This window comes from Carassius auratus, chromosome 29 (genome assembly GCF_003368295.1).
Source record: "Carassius auratus strain Wakin chromosome 29, ASM336829v1, whole genome shotgun sequence".
Classification (NCBI taxonomy): Eukaryota; Metazoa; Chordata; class Actinopteri; order Cypriniformes; family Cyprinidae; genus Carassius; species Carassius auratus.
The window spans coordinates 16,505,520-16,528,410 of record NC_039271.1 but is presented as its reverse complement, the minus strand read 5'-3'; the positions used below and the strand labels follow the sequence as shown (position 1 = coordinate 16,528,410).

At 37.1% G+C, this 22,891-nt stretch overlaps 1 protein-coding gene across 2 annotated transcripts in view; it reads left to right on the top strand.

Annotated features, from left to right (window-relative positions):
* Positions 1-22,891, top strand: part of LOC113048229 (USP6 N-terminal-like protein) — a 48,150-nt gene that overhangs the window by 8,002 nt on the left and 17,257 nt on the right. Inside the window, exons 1-2 of one of the 2 annotated variants that reach the window (XM_026209882.1) lie at positions 12,294-12,690; positions 22,002-22,075. In XM_026209882.1, coding sequence (XP_026065667.1) covers positions 12,639-12,690; positions 22,002-22,075 — 126 coding nt within the window. In that variant the 5' untranslated portion in view covers positions 12,294-12,638. Of the gene's footprint in view, positions 1-12,293; positions 12,691-22,001; positions 22,076-22,891 lie in introns of those variants that run through there. The other variant, XM_026209883.1, reaches the window with a different exon arrangement.

Here is a 22,891-nt window from a genome sequence, read left to right as displayed (position 1 = left end):
TAAGAACAGGGATTTATGGGAGTTTGACATGTAATCTCACAGGTGTGTTTTAGAGGACTGGAGTGTATTTTAAGTGTGGGCAGTTGCTGTGGAGACTATGGGGCAATTGGATTGGTCAGATGCAGAGTGCGTTGAGAGATTTAATTGGATTACACAGTGTGTCCACTGTGGAGTCCACATCAAACCAATAAACAAAAGTAATGGTGCTACATCCAGCCAACTGGATTTTTTTTTTCTTTCAGTAAAGTGAATGATAGTGATATAACAGCTCGTTGACCCTTACTTGATTACTTTGATATCATGTTACTATAAATATACAAAGTACAGACTGAAATAGTATATTCTGAGCACTTTTCATGCATATTGAAAGAATAAAGGGATGAACAATGCAAATTTTGTCATCAATTACTCACCCTCATGTCGTTCTAAACTCGTAAGACATTTGTTCATCTTGAAGCACAAAAGATATTTGAATGAAATCTGAGAGATTTCCGAGATTTTTCTGTCCACTAAAATGCTGATGCTTAAAAAAAAATTATAATTATAATAAAATCTAAAGACATTGTAAAAATAATAGATTTGAAACGTATTGTGCAGTTTTTAACCCAGGTTTTCTTTTGATGAACAGATTTAGAGTTTGGTGCACATAAATATTGATCAACAAATATTGAAACATGAATCTACGTTTGTTTTTTAAAGCATAAATATTGGGCACCCATACAGTGATCTGTAGATTGTGTGTTACACACAAAAGAGTGATGATCAGTTCATCACACATTGAGGTATAGAAATTCTACACGGATTAAAAAAACTGTGCTGGTATCGTATCGATATCGGAATTGGCCGATACTCAGAATTTTTGGTATTGGATCGGGATGAATTCTGAAAAGGTGGTATCGAGACACTCATACTTTAAGGTTGCTGTATTTTTTTAATTAATGTGTTGGCCATTTTGTTTTCACATGACCAATTGTATATACTAAATTGGTATAGGAAGGTCACACTAACAAAAAAAACAGAAACCGGAATCAGCCAAGAAAATTGCAATCGGTGCATCTCTATTTTGGACAGCTTTTTTTTCTTTTTTTTATTTTTTGAAATGGACAAATTATACATTATCCTTTTCAAGTAATTATTTGTTTGTAAATATGGCACACAGGAAAAAAAAAGTTAGCCATTTTCCAGAGCTGTGGCCTAGCTGCCTACTGCTAACATAGTGACCAATTCTGTCATTGGACTGTCCTTATTGATCTGATTCTCTTTTTGCATGGGATAGGAAACCAGTAGTGTTTGAACAACAAAACTCTTATATTTAATGCTCACGAGAACTTTAGGTTTAGTTGCACAAAAAAGAAAGGATAAAATAAATGAGATACAGACATATTTTTTTTTTTATTCAGAGCATTTAAAAAAGGGGGGGGGGGGGTCATATGACATTGCTAAAAAGAACATTATTTGGTGTATTTGGTATAATACAACGTGTTTATGCAGTTTAAGTTTAATTTTATTTTTTTCCACATAATGTACATTGTTTCTCCTCTATTCGCCGACTTTCTGAAACACTTAGATTTTTATAAAACTCTGAAATGCCAGATGTATGCTGATTGGCCAACTATCCAGTGTGAAGTGATGGGCCGAATACAGTACCTCAAGCATGTGATGAAATGTTACACCCCTTATCATTCTGTGCCAACTACCCATTGTCCTGACAAGACAAGACAACATCAATAAAAACCATTACGAACGAGGCATTTGTTGCATCCAGTGGGGACATAATTACTGATTATAAGGACTTATACTGTCCTTTTACGTGTTGCGTTGCATCGCGCCACATAAACATAAAACCATGTCTGCATTTGTGATCGGAGGAATGACAAAACTTGCGTTTGAATCATCAGTGGCAAATTCTTTAAATATGTAAGCATACTTACAGACTGTGAGTCAGAAGCGCCAGACTTTCCTTGGAAAGTTGTAACTGCCCCACTTTATAAAAACAGACACCGTCATCGGAGGGTCCTCTCCCTGGAAACAGTCCTCGTCCTCTGTAAAATGCACTGCACACATCAGTATATTTGGATTGAACTGTTCTGGAACAGTGTTGTAAATACAACACTGATTTCTAGTTGTTGTGTCTTCTTATGGAAGGCCAAACAAAGTAGTTTCGCTTTCACAACGAAACAGCGTCTCCACAACATGGCAGCAGCGGCAGCAACAATACAGCTAGAATCAAAGGTACGCCTTCTTTCTTTGCGTGAACATTTGGGTGGTGTTATGCAAATCTTCCCACATTGTCACATGTGTGGGTGTGTTAGAGCGAGCCGTTTTAGGGGGGCGTGGTTGACTCTTAAATTTTATAAAGAATATCTCTTTGGATTTAAGACTTTTGTCTTTGCAACTTTACAGATCTTTATGCACCAAGAGCTTGTAAAACTCTATAGAGAAAGGAATTAAATCGCATCATATGACCCCTTTAAGCGATTCTCGAACTTTTCACCAAAAGCTCTACAAGTTCTAGGAATTAAGCTTTTAAGGTTTATTTGTTTTTTTCTTTCAAGTTTACCCCTAAGTTACACCCCTTTTCACCTCTTCACATTTTTCTTCTGTTGTTAGCTCGTCTAGTAGTGCACTACACATCATGGTCTCATTTCTTTCATCTTCAACATTACTCAGAACAGAAACAGAGAAATCACACAAAGACCAATAGCAGTGACAATAAAGGCACGTAAAATAGCGAGACAACCACACAGGAGATGTGTGTGTGTGTGTGTGTCCATTAGCTTGGCCACTCTTGAGGATGTGGTGTAGACAATATAATCCAGGGAATGCAAACTACAGCCTGTTTATTAGCTTCCCTGTTTCTTCTGATCTAATTTCAGCCACTATTTTTTTTTTTTTTTAGAGTATTGGCAGTACAGTCTATTTTTTGACCTCGCTTGTGAGTTGTTTTGATACTGAGGAAGAGTGTGTGTGTCAGTGTGTTTGTGTGTGTCAGTTGAGTTAATTACCCTCATTACCCCCTGCTTGTACCCCTGTGAGTGGCAGCACTAATGAGAGAAATGACTCATCCAGGATGGACTAAAACAACATGAAGGGGGATAAAAAGAGAAAAATGCTGTTTCACCGCCATCATGGCATGACATGTTTCTCAATCTTTAAAAGATTTCATAATTTGAGTGGCTTCATATCATATCATATGGCCACAAATGCTTGTCGAATGCTAAGAGCAAATGGAGCATTTATTATAAATTCAAAATATTCAGCACTTATTATAATTATGTTGTATGTTTTAAACATCCTACTAATTAGCCTACGTTCACCGTCAGATTAAAATGTAATTATGGATCACTGACAAAAGCATAATGCGGTTTTCCTACTTGTTGACCTTCATAGAAAATCTAGGGATAAGTAGTTGCTTAATGGTCCAAGTTGAATGAGCTCCAAATCTCTAGATATGAATCAGATTCCTGTTTCAATGCAAGTCTATGGGATTTTTGCCAGTTGTATTTTATGCAAAGTGAAAAGTGAAAGTGCACCTCTTCTGAACAAGCCGCGTGATTTAAGGTGATATTCATAGTTGCAGTTAAAAATGTTTCAGAAAGATGAGTTGATAAAAAATGTAAACTAAAGGTTTGGGGTTTATTGAGATCTGTTTTTACAATAATAATTTAAATTATTGTTGTTGTTGTTGTTGTTATAATAAATAATAAATTAGTATTAACATTAAATAGTGGAGACTATAATTTGTTATTATTGTTTATTATTATTCTAGTATTTACAAATACATATATGCATTCATGTATATATGAATAAATACCCAGATTACCTAGATGTGAAGGTTGAGTATACGGGTGTGTTTGCACAGCTAACTAGATGGATGATCATAGGAAGGAAGTCACTTAGGAATGTGATTACATTTCAAAGTAAACAGTGGAACATGAGGAAAGGGATCCTGTGTTCTTTTGCTGTGCACACACACACACACACACACACACACACACACTGCTCTAACCTTGACAAGTGAAGTAGTTTTTTTACAGGTACTGTAGGATGAGACAGTCACATAAGCTTTAATATAAAACCTAGCTCTCCTGATGTGGAGGATCTTCTGAAAGGTAGGCAGCTTAATTATGATTTCTTCTTTTGGACAAGTTGTAGGTCAGAATCACATGTATTCTTCATGGGAAAACATGTCTAGTTCAAGGGTGTGATGTGTGACTCAGTGCATACACACAAACTCATAGGGGCATGAATGTGAAATGACAGTTGCTCACTCACTTTTAAATTTCACTTAGTCATTTCCCCAGATGCCTATGGACATAGTTTACGTCTATGGGCATAGTTTAAACTTCATTATACACTTCATTATACACTCATTATTCATTATACACTTAAGGGTCTCACCTCAGTTGTGGTATTGAGGGTGGAAGAAAGTGCTGGTCATTCATCCCCCCAACATACAATGACTGCCGGTACCGAGATTGAACCTGCGTCCTTTTAATTGAAGATTTAATTGAAGATGTACTAGCAGTGCACTAAACTGTTGTGCAAAAAATCGAATACGATTTTCATGCGCATCTCGTCTGTAAAGACGCTCCTGTTATAAGAAGTATTATCTCCAGCACGTGTGTTCAGATCAGGGTTGCCAGGTTTTCACAACAAATCCTGCCCAGTTGCTTCTCAAAACTAGCCCAATCCCGCTTCCAGAAGGTTCCCCGATAAAACATTGCTTTTCCCGGGGTTAAAATACATGTTTTTTAGCAGGGTTGACTTGGTAAAATTTGCATTTTAGGGGCTAAATAAATATCACGTTATTTGTATAGGGGTCGCTGTGACCCGCGCACATGAAAAACAACCAACACAGACTTGGCAACACTGGTTGGCATTTACTACACCAAGCCGTAATTCACTGACAATCTACACAAAATCGATGTTAAAATCGCAGGCGATTCTTTGTCGATTTTGAAAGCAATTTTGTGTTAGTTGTCGGTAGACTACGGCTCTGTTTATTACGTTAACTGCCTCTCCACCTGAACCAATGTTGCCAAGTCTGCGGTTGTTTTTCATGTTTCGCGGTTTGAAGCAATCCCAATACCAATAACGTGATATTTAGCCCCTAAAATGCTAATCTTATAAATTTATATTTTAACCCCGGGAAGCAATTTTTATCGGGGAACCTCCCGGAAACTCGATTGGGCTAGTTTTGGACTAGTTTTAAGCAGCAACTGGGCAGGATTTGTTGTGAAAACCTGGCAACCCTGATCTGAACGCACATGCTGGAGATATACTTCTAATTACAGGAGCGTCTTTACTGATGAGAGGTGCATGAAAATCGCATTCGATTTTTTGCACAGCCCTAAGTCAGTCTTATCTTTCACCTCCTAAAACCTTTCAATCAGTGCAAACCTGTAAACAAGCAAAACATAAATCCGCCAGTTAATTGGAATTATATTCAATTCATTACATTGTATGTGAAACATAAGGACCAAGGATGTGAAAGACTGTTTTCCGAAATCCACTTAACCCCCTCTCTTTCTCATCTGCATTTGCCCAGTAAAAGAGGGGATATTCATGCTAGTCACTTTGAGAGATGCATTATGATCCGTCTTTAGAAAGATTGGCAAGCTAAAACTGGGATAGTGGGATCCCACAGTTTCTCCTTTTTATGTTATCTTTATCCCTTTGGGTCTGTTTTACTGAAAGTTGTAGTATTCATAGATAAGAAGGTCTGGAAGTCAAACCCATTGATTTCCCATAAGGCCACAATGACAGAGACCCACAAATTGATTTGTATCCGTGTTTGTTGTCTGATCTGCAGTCTAATTGTATAATTTTTTTTTTTTTTTTTTTTTTTTTTCGCAATTTAATCTCTGTGTGGGGGAAAACAACACAAACTTACCAGAGTACAAAAGTATATGTCTGTCTACCTATAAACTATCTGTCTGTTTTCCACCCTTAGCAGTGCTGAAAAGAAAGTAAAGGTCTGTTGCTGCACAGGTTCCAGGAATATATTCAAAGTATTATATAGTGGTTGCAGTAATGTCGCACAACAGTTTGGTTAGCACAAGCTTGTGTAATACTTTAGCTACAGTCCCATGATAGCTGTGGTTAAATCCAGTCAAATGGATCTCATGGTTTAAACATGGTTCACTAGTGTTATTTTTGTGGTGAGCAGTGGTGATGTAATGCTGATGTAACGTTGTCAGGCTATTTTGTTTTTTTGACGCTTTCAGCACATTTCATGGAGGTAGAGTGTAATTAGATCCAAACGAAGCCATTATGTAGAGATTGATTACAGCGGAGGTTACATGTGCTGCTGGATGTCTGCACAAGACATACACATTGCTATGATAACACATGAGCCATGATAACACACTGTCCTTGGGCAAGATCAGGCACTGTGAAATGTAAAGGTAGATGAATAGAATGGTTGGAGGTGGTGTGTGTAATAATTTATACATGCATTGTTATTTGTGATTTAACTCTGGGGTTTGGTTATGATTATACCTTTGCAGGTTTGGTGTGTGTGTTTGCGTATGTGTGTGTTGTGTTTTAAGACCAAGTGACAAAAAATTACATTGGCAGCATTTACTTCAAATCTCTCCCAAATGTCTGTTTGATTTAACTTTATATTGAGAGTTGTTGCATGCTGCATGACTCTTGTGAGGACTATTCGAAAGAAGGATGACTGGCCACATTTATGATCACAGTTGGGGCCTGTTCCAGTTATGTGATGGCAATCGTTAAGCATTTCAAAATCCAATCAAATAACAATATCCAAATAAGAAATATTTGTTTTATTTGTTTTTATTACACACTGCATATATTTGTCTGTCTGGTTGTCTATCAGTCTGTTGGTCTGTCTTTCTGTTAACTGTTATGAAATGTCTCCATTCATGTACCCATAAAGTCAAGTCATCTTTATTTATATAGTGCTTTCAACAATACAGATTGTGTCAAAGTAACTGTACAGCATTAAATAGGAAAATAGTGTGTCAATAATGCTTATAAAGTTTTAATAGTATCTGTGCAATCAAGTCAATGATATCGCTGGAAATTAAGTGTCCACAGCCAAGCAAGCCAGAGGCGACAGCGGCAAGGAACCAAAACTCAATCGGTGCCAGAATGGAGAAAAAAACTTGGGAGAAACGGGGGGCCTGTTCTCCTCTGGCCAGATGAAACCAGCAGTTCCATTCCAGGCTGCAGCAAAGTCACATTGTGCAGAGGACTCAACTGGTTCCTGTGGTCTTGTCCTGGTAGCCGTCTAGGAGACAAGGTCTTCACTGGGGATTTGTCTTTGGGGCTCATCTAGTTGTCTTGGTCTCCGCTGACTTTCAGGGCTGTAGAGGTTTTCTCTAGGTGCTGATTCACCATCTGGGCTGGATACGTATTGGATCTGGTTGACTGCAGTAACCACCCGATCTGGATTCAGACTAATATTAGCGTAGATGCCATTCTTATAACAATGTAGCAAGTACATTGGGTGTTACGGGAAATGTTCCTGGATCCAGTTGTTCTAATTAATGCAACCCGAAAATCATTTAACGTATTTGAATATTAGAAATGTGTTAGTGTGTAATGTGTAAAACAGATTAAAGAGATTTTAACTGACAGAGTGTGTCTGCCTCCCAAACAATTTTAGGTAGGTCATTCAAGAGTTTGGAATATTACCAACATTTACCATCTATAACTGCTGCATTTTAGACCAGCTGGAGTTTGTTTATTAAGCATGCAGAACAACCACCCAATAAAGTATTACAATAATCTAACCTTGAGGTCATGAACGCATTAATTAACATTTCTGCATTTCTGATATTGAGAGCATAGGTCATAATTAAGATATATTTCAACATCAACCTAATTGATGATGAAGAATTGATAGAGCAGCCATCGAGTATTAGTAGTCTAGGTTATTACATGTTGAGATATATACTATTTTCACATAACAGTGAAAATTTACACCGTGTTTCCTAATGATATCTCTCAAGGGTAGCATGTAAAGCATGAAAAGAAACGGCCCTGATACTGAACCTTGAGGTACTCCATACTGTACTACTGGTCAATATGATACCTCTTCATTCACTGCTACGAATTGATGGCAGTCAGATAAGTACGATTTGAACAATGCTAATGCACTTCCATTAACACCAGTTTTCTAGTCTATTCTACAACAAAATAATGTTGAATGTTGTGGCCTATACTGTCAAACACAGAGCTAAGATCCAATAGCACTAATAGAGAGATACAACCATGATCAAATGATAATTGCAGGTCATTTGTAACTCTAATGAGAGCAGTCTCAGTCTGTAATTAACTAGTTCTTTGGGGTCTAGTTGTGGATTTTTGATGAGAGGCTCAATAACAGCCAGTTTGTAGGTTTTGAGGTTATATCCTAATGACAATGACAAATTAGAAATAGTCAGAAGAGGATCTATGACTTCTGGAAGCACCTCTTTTAGGAGCTGGATGGAATAGTGTCTAACATGTTGTTGGTTTAGATGATTTAACAAGTTTATACAGTTCTTCCTCTCCTATAGTAGAGAATGATTGGAATTGTTCCTCAGGAGATCTACAGTATAGTACACTATCTGATGTGATACTGTAGCTGACGGCTGCATGGTTAAAAAAATATTTTCTAATAGTATCGATCTTGGAAGTAAAATTAGTTTATAAAGCCATTACTGGTGTGCCATTGGGAAATGTCAACACCTGTTGATGCTTTATTTTTCGTTAATTTAGCCACTGTATTGAATACATACCTGGGGTTAGGTTTATTTTCTTCTAAAAGAGACTAAAAGTAATCAGATCTAGCAGTTTTTAATGCTTTTCTGTAGGACAGGGTACTTTCCCTCCAAGCGATACTAAAAACCTTTACTCTTGTTTTTCTCCAGCTTATGCTCCGTTTTCCGGGCTGCTCTCTTTAGGGTGCGAGTATGCTCATTATACCATGGTGTGAGACTGTTTTCCTTAATCTTCCTTAGTCATAAAGGAGCAACTGTACCAAACCACCAACAAAACAACTGGCTTGTCTCTCAATGAGCCTCCAAAATTGCAAAAAAAATATTTTTGACAAGATCTTTATGCATCAGAATTATTCTAATGTATGTATCCTAGATTGAAATTTTCCACATTTACCATCTAAATATCTTTTGAATATAAGACCAGCATTTACATATTCTCATTAAAACCTAAAACAAGAAGAACAGGGGAGAGAAATGTAAGAGAAAGAAAGAAATAGGGAGAGAGAGTTAAGGGGAGGGGCTGTTGTAACAGATGATCTCTAATTTAAAGCTAGAACGTGTGTGTCAGTGGCGAGATGTGCTGTGAAGAATAAACGAGAGCGAGAGAAGAATATAGTGGAGCTGTGTTATACAGCTTGCCCTAGCTGTATTGATTTGGATGCCAGAGACTGCGATAGAGAGAGAGAGAGAGAGAAGTGTAGCCACTTTTTCAGATGGTTTCTCCTACCTGACACACAAAGATGTTGCGGTTACAGGAAAGAGAACTGGACAGTGTCTATCTGAGAAATAGTGGAATAAACAAGTGAAGAACTGCAGATGCCTAACTCTGCTTGGAAGAGGAGTGTGTGTGAGAGACAGAGGCAAGTAGCGAGAAATTATATGAGGGATAAAGAAAGACAGACGCGGACCCTTGTGCGAGGACCGGTGGGACCTGAATTGCAGAAAGCAAATTCTGCAGGATGCATTGCTGTTTTTAACACTTGGCGCTGCTTCTGAATGGATTTGATGCATTTATGAAATACAGAAGAGAATATAAAGTGTGTTTTGGATGCTGAATAATATATTATGTGAAAAATGTATCTGTTATGGATTAGTGGTGTGATTTAATTGGTCTTGTGGACCGAAGCTGTCTTTGGATTCATTTTGTACACAAAATGAAAGGAAGAAACTGGAAATTAATGGAAAAGACAAGAGACTAACTTCAAAGATGGTATAAGTGGACGAGAAGGCTCATGACACAATGAATGGAAGAATTTCCTACTTCGAGTATGGTGGATGTAGAAATGGAAATCCAACCTTACAATAAGAAGAAACAGTCATCTTTTTATTTTTTTAGGCCTCGGCTGCTTATTTACTCTTGAAAGTGCATCACCTGGACCATCCTGAAAGATGCAGTTTTGAGTGGTATTTTGCATTAAATAATTTTTTGATTTTATTGTATTTTATTTTGTAATTTTGACCAAATTTAGCTTTTCAAGTTGAGATGAGGTTTAATGATTGAAGGGTTTACAAAGATTACTGCCAATTAAACCGGAGTGACAGTTGCACTTGTCTAGTAATGCTATTTTCAGTCATTTTTGTGTTTGGGTGGCGAGAATGAAGCTCTTCGTGCTTTGCTCTGCACTGGCCCCACCCCCCACCACACCTTCTACTTACGCCTTGGCCCCGCCCCTGTCTCGTTGTGATCATGCAAGTGTTGCAGATTGTTAAGGAGCTGGTGTCGCCATCTCGCCGCCGTGCCAGTAGCCTATTTGCAGGTGTGTATGTAAAACTGTACAGAAGTCTACATTTGTATGTGTTTGGAGTAACTAAGTCTCTCTTGTGATTTTGGAAAGTTTTTAGTTGTTTCGCTCTAGTGTATATGAAAATGTTTTGCATTGTTTTATATGTCTGGCAAGGCTGATGGAACCATGTGATGATGTAGAGTGGGTGTACTTATTAATTTAAGACGTGGACTGCACATTTAATATGAACCATTCCAATCTGTGTACATTTGATTTATGTGTGTGCAGTTGCTTCACAATGAAGCATCCACTCTTGAGAAACACAGCAGCCTTGAATTAACTAAACAGAAGTCTGCTTTGCATTGTTCTGTCTTCAATTTCAAAATAATGTGAGACTTTATTGATCAATTTAAACTCTAGGTTTCGCAATCAGTGCAAGTCCCCTGCTACCTCATGGTTTCATACACGCGTATGTTTGCTGCAGGGGTTTAATTAGAAAGGATGTGACATATCCAAGTTAGTGTAAAAATGAGCTAATTTCACTGTGAATTTATGACATATTTAAATCTATTTGACATATTTAAATTGTTGTTCACTTCCTCTGCCAGCTTCTCCATTCATCAGCCTTTCTTTGTGTGAGGATTTGTAAAGCGGGCACCTTTAGTAGACCATTAGATTCAAAGTGACAGTTCTTTGTTGATAATGCCAACATATTTATGTTGTTGCATTATTTCCTGTCATTTTTTGCTAGCTTCCTGGCAGTTGGAGTCTGTGTCCCTTGCATGCTGTTAAATCCCTTGCATGCAAGTTACATCCTACACTAAAAAAAAAGGATTACAAAAGGGGCTTTACAGAGAAATAAAGTAGAAGAACAACCATTATATAACCTTTCAATAAGTTTTTAAAATTACCATTTTATTTTTGGTTTGAAGCACATTTTATATTTTAAAGTGTAGTAGTATGTGAGATGGGAATTAGTGTATCCCAAATAATGGAATGGTAAAAATAGTAAAGCAAAGATCTTTTAATGGTATACAGTTTTATGAATATGTATCTGTGCATGCTTTTTCATTTTAAAATAACCCTAATAAAATGCAAGAAGAGAGTGTGGAGTTAGTAATGGTTTCCTTTGAGATATATATATATAATTTATTATTATTATTATTATTATATATTTTTTTCAGATTTTAAAAAGTAGTAGATTTTAGGGTAATTAATTTAGCTTGGTGTTTATTCTAGCATGCAAAAATAGATAGTCCTAGCTGACAATTTGATTGGCTGTTCTTAAGTGGAATGCACTGATTCTGTCTTTTGATTGGTTGATAGAGTATCAGGTCAGTGGTGTAACACAAGGATACGTAGGGATAAATAATTAATAATTTTCACTGCTTCTCTCATCCTTTTCTATTTATGGCTCTTTTTTAATTTTGCTCTCTTTTTTCTGTTTTTTGCTCTCTTTTTTAACACTGCATTTTTACTACATGGAAAACTTCTAAAGGTCTTAAGGTAGTTCATTCAAGTATAAAAAGTTTGCGATGTTTTTTTCCTACAGTTTATTAGGAGAACTGAAAATAGATAAATGAGAAAATCATTGACAGCATAGAGCCATAAGAAGAATGTGGATTTCAGATAATCTTTGATATTTAAGAAATGTTTGAGTTCATATTGACATCTTTTGACTGCAAATATGAGCACATTTTAAGATATTTGATGAGAGTCCCGGAGATCACATTAAGATTTACCTAAGCAAGTTTACATTTTAACAGACAAGATATGGAAAAGATTTGTGTGTGTGTGTGTGTGTTCTGTGAGCAATCTGTAAAGTGTGTGTGCCTGTGTGTATGTGTGAATAGGAGCTCTTGTTTGTAAGTCAGTCTGGTATGTGGTGTGTGGGTCTGAAGTGTGACGTGTCTCTGAAGTAAACAAGTAGCTGTATTGTCAGAATGCGTCTCGTTGCCCCCTTTCCTCTTTGCTATCATCTTTCCTCACCATTCCTCATTCTTTTCTTCATTTATTTCTCTTTTCTCTTACTTCTCTGCCTCAACGTAGCATCTTATTTGACTCAGAGCAATAAGAATCTGGATTTCTTTAGTTAAGCTGCAGAAAGTTGACTTTTATCATGGAGAGTAAAGAAAACTGATACTTTGTTGTGTTGGTGTGTGTGTTCGTCACACTCATGCATACCAAAAATCTGAACTGCCACTCAGATCATGGAGAGATTGAGCCAGGTAAGATCCGATGACATCATTCGTCTCTCTCGTTAAACTTTTACTCTATGACATCATTACATTTTATTATGATGTCAGTTCTTCGTTTTACTATTAGTTTTAATATCAAACTAAAGCATCAAATCACTGCATGTTCAACTGGAAACAAAAGTGATTACGGTACATGCAAAATATCATTATATGTTATTTAATATATTGTTGACCTATAAAATTAAACTTTTATGTAACAGTCAATTATGGAGCTAAGTGATGTCATAACAGCTTTGCTTTTTTAACCCAATGTTAAAAAATTAAGCATAAATAGATCATTAAAATGTGTCCATTTAAATGACAAGAAAACTTGTATGAATACTTAAATAATGTTAGAGGTTATTATTTATTGCTAATACTAATTATTTTTGTTGTTCTTATCATTAATATTGTAATTATTATTCATAAAAACACCAGAAACTGATGATGAAGATGATAATGATGATGATGTTAACAGGTAAATGCATTTAAATGTACACACAAATAATTATTCTACATGAATATTTAATAAAATATTCCTTTTTTTTTTAAATGTTGATGTAGCTTAAAGTTTAATGTGTGTTAAAGTAGATAACGGTAAATAAAAATATGTTCTAGAAATTTGTTTACGGACGCACCATAAAAATAAGCAGGATCTGGATCTCTAGTTCATGTTTACTCCATATAGCTGCTCTTTTATCTGTTTATTAAAATAAGAGCAAAAGACTGGTCTGTTCAAATGTACGTCATAAAAGATGCAGCCTGTGTTTGGTCTCACACAATCTTTATTCCTCAACATGTATTGAAAGCAACGTGTCCGAGTAGAAGAGTAGCAGCAATAACTGCGTGAGATTGATCCGTCAAACTTTCGATTGGATGGTCTCTGCTCCATCCTGTCCTTCATTAAAGATAAAATAAGTCAAGAGTCAAAAAGAGAGAACAACTGGGGGGAAATGAGTGTGTCACCAATCAATCAGGCCTGACATTACAGTTACTCACACTCTGGTGTGTGTGTGAGAGAGAGAGAGAGAGAGAGACTGAGACAGAGAGAGGAGTTTGACTGGGAAAGAAAATTGCAGAAAGTGTTGCGAGTCTCTTCAGCACAATTTATTGCACAAAATGTTCTGTTTTTTTTTGCCATAAATATAGCTTGTACTGTAACTCCATTAGGCATTGGCTTTGTCATGGTTGATAAACAAAAATACTATTGCAAATTACTTAAATTAAATGCAATGTTTGGCCTCTCTCAAACAAATGGCTTTTAATAAACTAAAAAAAAAAAAAAATCATAATAAAAAATTAATAATAGACTATTTATATATTGTCACGTTAAAAGGCACAATGTTTAATATGATTACATGTGCATTGTAATGTTTAACCCATTAAATGATATGCATCAAAATAGGGATGCAAGGAGAAAAAATGTCAGAACCGATCCGATACTGAAATTTCGGGGGTATCTGCCAATACCGATCCAATGCGATACCAGCCCTTTTTTTTTTTTTTTAAAGCAGTGTAGAATTTCTATACTTCTCGTTTTGCTGCTTTATCATGTTTTTGTGTCTTTCGTGGCGCTCAGCAATAACACAGAATAGTATACACACAATATCAGATTTGGATCAGTCTCGTCTGACCGATAAAAATTCCAGTATCGGAGCCGATACCGATCCTGAGAATCGGATCGATGCATCCCTACACCAAAATGCACCATATATTTATATTATAAATTCTTTAAACACTATTATTATTATTAAATAAATGAAATATTACTGTTAACAGGTAGTTTACATAACTTAATTGTCATGTTAACTGGTGTAGTGTTTAATTTTGTAGCTGACTTTTAAAACACAGTGTAGTATAACGTATAACTTGGAAAAATGCCTTGCACCTTTGACTTTTATTCTAAATGCATTAAACATTTGTTTTTTTTGTTTTTTTTTTTTCTGTTTTTATAAACCAAGGGACAAGTTGAACTTATATTAAAAAGCATTGGTTCTAAAGCTCTGATTTGTGTACGGTGCATTTTTTCCATCGTGGGCTGAACTTGACGTACAGAGGCTATGATTTGAATGATGGCTTGCTGTTTGCGGCTTGAAACCACCCATGTACGAGTGTGTGAGTGAGCTGTAATGACAGACGCTTCAACAGGGTTGTGCGTGTGTGTAAAGTCATAAAGATCCAGACCATTCACTGACATCACACCACTAAAAATACCACTCTGAAGAAGATCGGGGTATTTTCACACTAAAAAGAGGTCAAGAGATTGAGAGAGGCAGAAGAACATTTTGCAGGAAGTGGGGAAATTTAGAAATAAGTTCCTTAAGTGTTGATAAAAATAGCCAGGGAATGTCTGCCTGACTGACTTCCTTTAAGAACTGTATGATTCTTTGTTAAATGGTGTCAGGCAGTGTCATGAGTGTGTGTGTGTGTGAGTGACAGAAAGCTGGACGGCTCTTGAATCTGAGTGGAACCGTCTGTGAGAGCATGAGTGAAAGAACGAACAGAAGAAGATGTGTTGCTCTTAGTGCGTCTGCACACTAGAGAGACAAGTGTGTAGTTTATTCAGGCTGTGTCCTCACTAAACTACTGTCAGATCAGCAGAATCACTGTACTGCTCACATTACACACACTGGCAACCTTTTGCCAATCTTTATGAGTACACTTTGGTTTCTTATTACAGTATCAATTTTCAATAAGAAATAGATAGCAATTTTGTACAATTAGAAAGCAATAACAAGGAACACATTAAATTAAATGTGAAATTCTGGAGTAGAAATACTGAAATAGTATTCTCATAAAACATACTCCATTATTTTTTGATAACATATTTTAGAAAAAAATAACCATTAAGCTTTCGAAATGAGACACAACTAATATGTCAGTATATTTAAAACACCTGTGTAACACTTTTTTGTTTGTTTGTTTGTTTGTTTGTTTCAAATTCAATGGCAAATCGTAGTGACAAATCAAATTTTTGGGTTAACTGTTTTTATAATGGTGAGCCTGGGCCACTCAGCTGCAACAAGTACCTAATCAAGAATTTCACGACCATTTTTGGCGATGCTTTTTTCTTTCATTTGTGTGTTTTGAAATCAGCAGTTCTCAATTCCAGTCCTCGCATCCCCCTGCTCTGCACATTTTGTACGTTCCTCTTATCAATTCAGACGTTTGTTCTATTCGAACGTAAGTGCCCTGCGAAGTTGACATCACAGAGCATTCCACCATTATTCCAGTTCGAAGCAAACATATACAGTGGCATGCGAAAATGTGAATACTTTTAACAAAATAAGAGAGATCATGCTTCAGTTTTCCAGCTTCTTTGCATATTTGGTTCAAACATTCACTGATGCTCCAGAAGGAAACAAGATGCATTAAGAGTTGGGGAGTAGAAAACTTTTGAACACGATGAAGATGGCCAAATTTGTCTTATTTTGTTTAAATATAATTCCTTCGTTAGCAACAGAAGATACTTGTATATTTCCTGGAGCACAAATTAAGTTCAATTCCAAAAGTTTTCACCCCCCCAGCTCTAAATGCATCTTGTTTCCTTCTGGAGCATCAGTGAATGTTTGAACCTTTTTTAATAGTTGTGTTTGAGTCCCTCAAGTCTCCTCAGTGTAAAAAAAAAAAAAAAAAAGGATCTCAAAATCACACAGTCAATGCTGGAAAGGGTTCAAATATGCAAATATACTGTAAAACTGAAGAATCTGCAGGAGCTTAAAGATTTTTCTGAAGAACGCTGCTCAGTTTAACTGTTCAGAACAAACAAGGGACTCATGCACAACCATCACAAAACAGAAAGACAGTCGAGGATCATCAGGTGACAGAACACAGTATTAAAAACCAAGAGTTCCCAAACTTTTGAATGGGATTATTTTAATAATTTCAGCATTTTTATTTTTTATTTTAATTGTTTGTGTTGTGGACTATATGCAAACATCTTTTATGTAAAGTATCTTACTCAGGACAGTACTAAATAAAAAAATAACAAGCATTTAGTATGATCTCTATTATTTTACAATTATTCGCATTTTCACAGATTCTGCAAGGGGTTCCCAAACTTTTGCATGCCACTGTATGCTTCATTTAAAGTGCATTTAAGTGTATTTATTTACAGAGGTATATAATGTCACACTTGTCCATGTGCGAAGACGTTGCGCAGTGCAAATCCGTGAATGAATGTTCGGAAGTGAAGTAAACTTCCACAGATTTCCCCTGCTCAGGGAGTATAGGGAGCAATGAACACTGTAGGGACCATGTCAATGGGAACACAGTTCATGCATGGGGATGACTTCTAATGAGCTGATTATCTGTATCAGGTGTGTTAACAAAGAGAGACATGCAAATTATACAGAGCTGGGGGGTGCGAGGACTGGGATTGAGAACCGCTGCACTAAATACTCTATTGTTAGCATTGTCCTTTGACCTAGATGTTTATTGACCTTCTAGCAGCAATCGTGAACATAATTTACTCAAGTGTTGTGAAAGAGGAGCAATCAAGCATGAATAACAACTTTCTTGGTACCTACAGAACTTACAAGTTGTGCTACAGAAATGAGTTGCTCTGCTCAGTTTTCCGCCAACTTTCCAAAGCTGACAAGCCTTCATGGGTCTGCATAATGTTACAGTAATTGGTGGTAGTTCAGAATCCCAGTGGAAGTAGTGCATGGTCCAGGTTTTTTTTTTTTTTTTTTTTTTTTTGCGCTTACTGTTTCATGAATAGTGCGTATTTGGTGTTCTACATTTGGCATTCCATGTAGTAGGAAAGTACGCATTACTGCATCAAAGACCTGAGCTAACTTTTGAGTTTCTCATGGACATATTTACGAGCATTTAATAATATTAGCTGTGACGTGTCCCGTTTTAAAAACTGAGCATATCATCATTGCTGCTGTCTTTCCCTCATAATTTCCACTAACTGTGTATCTAATAAGCTTGTTGCAGTAACTGTACAGAACAGTGCAGCTCTGGAAATCGTAAGAGACTGTGATTTCTTCATACTTATCCGTGTAAATGAGCTTGGTTAATCTGACAAACGACCATTAAGTGGGATTGAAATGCTTCTCAGTCTCGTGTACGACGTCTCTGCCGCAGAGGCATCTCTAAATACGCTCCGTGTGAGCTGTCAGACTGATGTATGGAGCATGAACCAGAGAGTGTTGAGCTGAAACACGGCTAAGTCAATGCTAATATGCCGTGGAGGCCCCAGAGCTTTACACCGTTTACACTACTGTCTTCTTTTCTGGTCTCTTCTGTTCTCATACTGTCTCTTCTTTCTTTTTCCATGTCTTCTCTTCTTCTCTCACATAATCTTATCTCTTCTTGTTTCATCTCATTTGGCACAAACTCTTCCTTTCTAATCTCAGCTTATCTCACAGTCGCGTCTTATCTCATTTTCTCTCACATACTTATCTCATCTCTGCTCAGATCTAATATCGTGTCTCCTCTTTCATATGCAGTACTCCATTCTTTTCTTCTCCTCTTTTCTCACAAAATGTTGTCTCTTGCTGTCTCATCTCTTACATACTCGTACTTCTTCATCTCACATCTCTGTTTTAGTCGTCCCACTGCCTTCTCTTTCTCCTAAGCTCATTTTAACTAGTCTCTTCTCATCTCTTCTAGTCCCTTTCCCTCACATGATCCAGTCTATTCTTGCCTTTTTTTCACATACACATTTTCTGTCGTCTCACAGTCTGTCTTCTTCTCTCGTCTCATCTTGTTTCGTCTCCTGACTCACCACTTTTCTCCATTTTCTCTCCCACATTCTTTGTGCATATCCTTCTCATCTGCTCTTTCTCGTCTTGTCTCTTGTCTCAAATACTCTGTATTTAAGTCTCTTCTCATCTCACATACCCTTCCTTTCTCATCTTGGCTAATTTCTCACTCTTGTCTCTAATATTCTTATCTCATCTCATTTATTACTTTATCATGCACTCTTCTTTTCTTATCTAGTATTTTCTTATCTCATCTGTTCTCTACTTTTTCACATACTCAAACACTTGTCTTATCTTTTCCCTCATATGAGGGAAATTCCCATCTTGTTTCTTTTCTAACATACACGTCACACCTCACTTCTATCGTCTCACAATGTTGGAGACATTCTTCGTTTCATGTATTTTTTTTTCACACATTCTGTTCTCTCTCACATAATCTCTTTTAATTTCTTTCTTGTTTCTCCTCTTATATACACGTCTTTCTTTTCTTACAGTGGCTTCTAGGTTTCTCTCTTATCACACCTGTATTCACACCTTCTCTTCTAATCTTCACTCTTGTCTAATCTCATTTATTGCTTCATGTTATTTCATTTTGTCTTTTCACATCACATTTTTTCTCATCTCATCTTGTGCTTTTATTACTAGCATCTGTTAAATACACAGAGCGACCGCACACACACACAAACAAACACCATCCCTCCATAAAAAATGCCATTGACTTTAAGAGCCTATTCATCCAGCACAGGAATCTGGCTGGCTTTGACCCAAGGGCTTAAAGCTGGTAGAAGCCTTTGTAAGTAAGTGTTGCCTGCGAAATACACTCAGAATGGGAACCAAGCCAAACAGGAAGTGTCAGTATTAACCTAATTCCTGGAGAGGAAATGATTGGCCTCTCTATGTGATTAGCTGTATTTTCATTGGCTGGCTGCATCATGTAATAAACATGTTTGTGCATTAGCAGCAGGACACATTAAATATGCAGAAAACCCAACCCTGCATCAACATCCCCACAGCAGAGCTCTTCAGGAGAATGTTTCCATCTGACTGTGTGTCTACACACTTCATAGACAACATCAAAGTCCAGGCTGGGTTCCAGTAGGGCACTTTATTGCCCTCAAACACACACTATTCTCTTATCTCACTCTAGTTCTAATTCTGTGGTGCTTGTGTGGAAATGTGCAAGGTTCGATGCAAGCTAGGCTTTGTCAACAGCGCTGAAATGTTGCGAAATACCACAGAAAGTCATTTCAGCTTATCCCTCAGTTTGAAAAAATAAGCACAGTTGCTTTTACCTCACAGCTTTTAATGTCTATGGGACAGGACGTTCTGAAGGGTTTATAAAGCAGAAATGTGTGGCTTGTGTTCTCAAATATGTATAAAATAGTATGAAAAGTATGAAAAGTAATGTCGTTCCAAACCTGCAGCAGTGCCGTCGCTAGAACAAACCAAATGGGGGGGCATTTAATTTTCATAGGGGGGGCACACTTTTTTAATGATCTGAGACAGACCATAACATAAACCCATATTAGGCTATAGCTAAAATAGACCACACTAGTCTTGTTTTGTTGAATTATTCAATTAAAATACTTCACCGTTTGATCTCAACGTCTCTGTTTATTGTCTCTTAACATTTCCAAAACCGCCAAAAATTTATTTTGAGATCGCATGCAACGCGCAGCTCAGCTGCGCAAAGGAATTGCGTATAAACAATACAGTACTGTATGCTTAACTAAATGAATTACATGATTTATATATACATATACTTACACACAAACTGCATATTGTAATTTGAATTAATAAAACTACTAACACAAAAATAACATATTGAAAGGTCTGCTGCTGGAGACTTGCCATTGGCTATTGTATTTGAATAATTAATGAGGTAGGTCTTTGCAAGGTTTGGGTGCTGTTTTGGGATGTTTTAACAGTCATTTATGAATAGAATTATATTTAAAATTATGTTCTGTGTAATAATGCGTTGAATAATGAATCGTCTGAATCATTTCTGAAGGTAATGTGTTATGCATTTCTAGTGTTACCGTTGTAGTGATTACTGTTCCTGTGAGCCAAGTTCTGCTGAAACAATGTTATTAGTGCAATGATCCAAATCAATAACAATCAATATTAAACGTCCAATTGCGCGCTTACACCGGCAGCTTTTGTCGATCTGCTCACGACACTGCAGAAAGTTTCGTGAGCGCTCAGATTCACTGACGTAGACCGAATGCTTATTTTGTATTAGAAGTGGACGCAAAGCAAACAGACTTGTTGATCTAATGCAGACTAACCACAAGGAGGTTAACGTTATAAATTGATCTCATTAAATGTTGTTGTGGACGAAATATTAAGATCCTTTACTTAAAATGAACGATCTCAGACACCTTGGTCCACGTATCACTTTTAATTATTTTTTTTATGTACCTGTACGCATACAGGGACACATCATAGATTACTGCAAACGCGAAACAGCAATAATCAACCTGTCCTCTATTTTGCTTGGGAACTAATGTGATCGGAGCTGCGTCCTCTGGAATCCTCTCAAGCGGTTGACTTCTACGTTCCGATTGGTTGCTGCCCAATCACGTCATAGCTCATTACCATAAAGTTGCCTTTATTTAAACTCTGCTCGACGCTCTCAAAGGCCAAGTCGCGCCGAGCCGCTGTTCGACGCTGCTGGTTTACATTGAAAATGAATGACATCCGGCCACTTAGACGCTCTTGACGCCGGCGGTGTGAATGCACAGTAATGCAAGTTTGGTTAATTGTTCTGTGCGTTACGTTTAGGGGGGCACAAAAAGTCATTTGGGGGGCACTGCCCCCCGATGCCCCCCCTTGACGACGGGCCTGACCTGCAGGACTTACTTTCTCCTGCAGAACACAAAAGCTATCTTGAAAACTAGTGTTAACCAAACAGAGTGAGTGAGTGAGTGAGTGAGTGAGTGAGAGAGAGAGAGAGAGAGAGAGAGAGAGAGAGAGAGAGAGAGAATGGCCAATTCTCAAAATATCTTTTTAATCTATAGCTAGCTATTATTTTATTTTGATTTGATTATTTTAATTGTAATATTTTATTTTTTAATACTTGCACAAACTGAAAAGGCTTGTGATCTGGTCTCTCGATATAAAGAACACAATATTTTTTTTGAAGAGGTACTTCTCTTATCTGTGAGGTTGACGGACAGATTGGCTTACAGTTGTGTAAACTAAGCCTCTGATTTAGCGTTTTTTTGTTTTTACAAATTGAGCGACACGTCTACAATATTTTCTGTGCATAATGTAGACATGCTGTCCATATAGTTTGTCCTGAATCCGGAACTTTCTATAAAAACAGACCCGAGTTGTTTGCTTTGGATGTGAATGCCGCTGTTTGTCCTTGAGAGCCACTGGCTCAGACCTATTTGAAGAGTCACTTGTTGCTATGCTCTAGCCCATAGAAAAGAGAGAATGTGTTATGTGTGTTTGTGTGTGAGTCTCAATGAGCCAAGAGGTTTTTTCTCTAAATGTTTCTCTAAACCAGGCTTATTAAAGATGATTCACATAGTGGACACTGAAAGTCACAGTTAATTGGTCTCTCTCTGTTTCTCTTCCCAGCGTCTGATCCACAGCAGGATGCTGCAGCGAAGTTGGAACAGGAGCGAGCTGAGATAATCGCCAAATATGACAAGGTGAGAGAAAACAGCTGCCATTCCCTCGCCAGCCAAATACCCTCCAATCCACTTCCAAAGACATGCTCTGATCCAAACAGATACCTCCTTCCATCACACACTAGTTCACAACCTGCACACATCACATTTGCTTTAAGATTCTCCGTATTCTTATGTTTGCTAATGTTTCAGCAAACATTTCTGTTGTGTTTCTGATTTAGAGTGCCACAGAGAATTGTCTTTGTGTGATTGGTCAGTAGGGCATTCAAATATGTTTTATTGTAACGGCTAACATGTAAAACACCTGTTCTCCAGCTGTTGTGTATATCACTCATGTTGGGAGGTCAGCTTTTATCCTTAGGTCGCGTCTGGCATCGTGTCTTTAAAACGGGCTTTCCAGGCTTTCCTTTTAAAATGCATATTGGAGTGATGGCTTACAGGAAAGAAAGTGGCACTAAAAGTGAAATGAGAGTTTACATTGCAAGAATGCAATAATGATTATGTGGTAATAAATATTAACTCAGACTGTTATGACCCTCTGTGACCGTTCTAAGAGTAATGTGTCTCTTCACTGAAAGCTGAAGTGAAATTATAATTTTTATTTTTTCCCTCACGCAATCTCTCATGTGTGTCCGGTTTGTAAATTGATCGCTTGAATGTAATGTAGTGTAATCTGAGCTCTCATTAGGGGGCTCTAATTCTGTAACATGTCTGGTAATTGGATTGTGATAAGCTCCCATACACTGGGATTCGTCTCCTGACTCCGTCAGGAAGCAGAACACGTATTGTCTTAATTATGTTTTCTTTCTTCTCTTATACGTTTGCCCTGTAAAATGT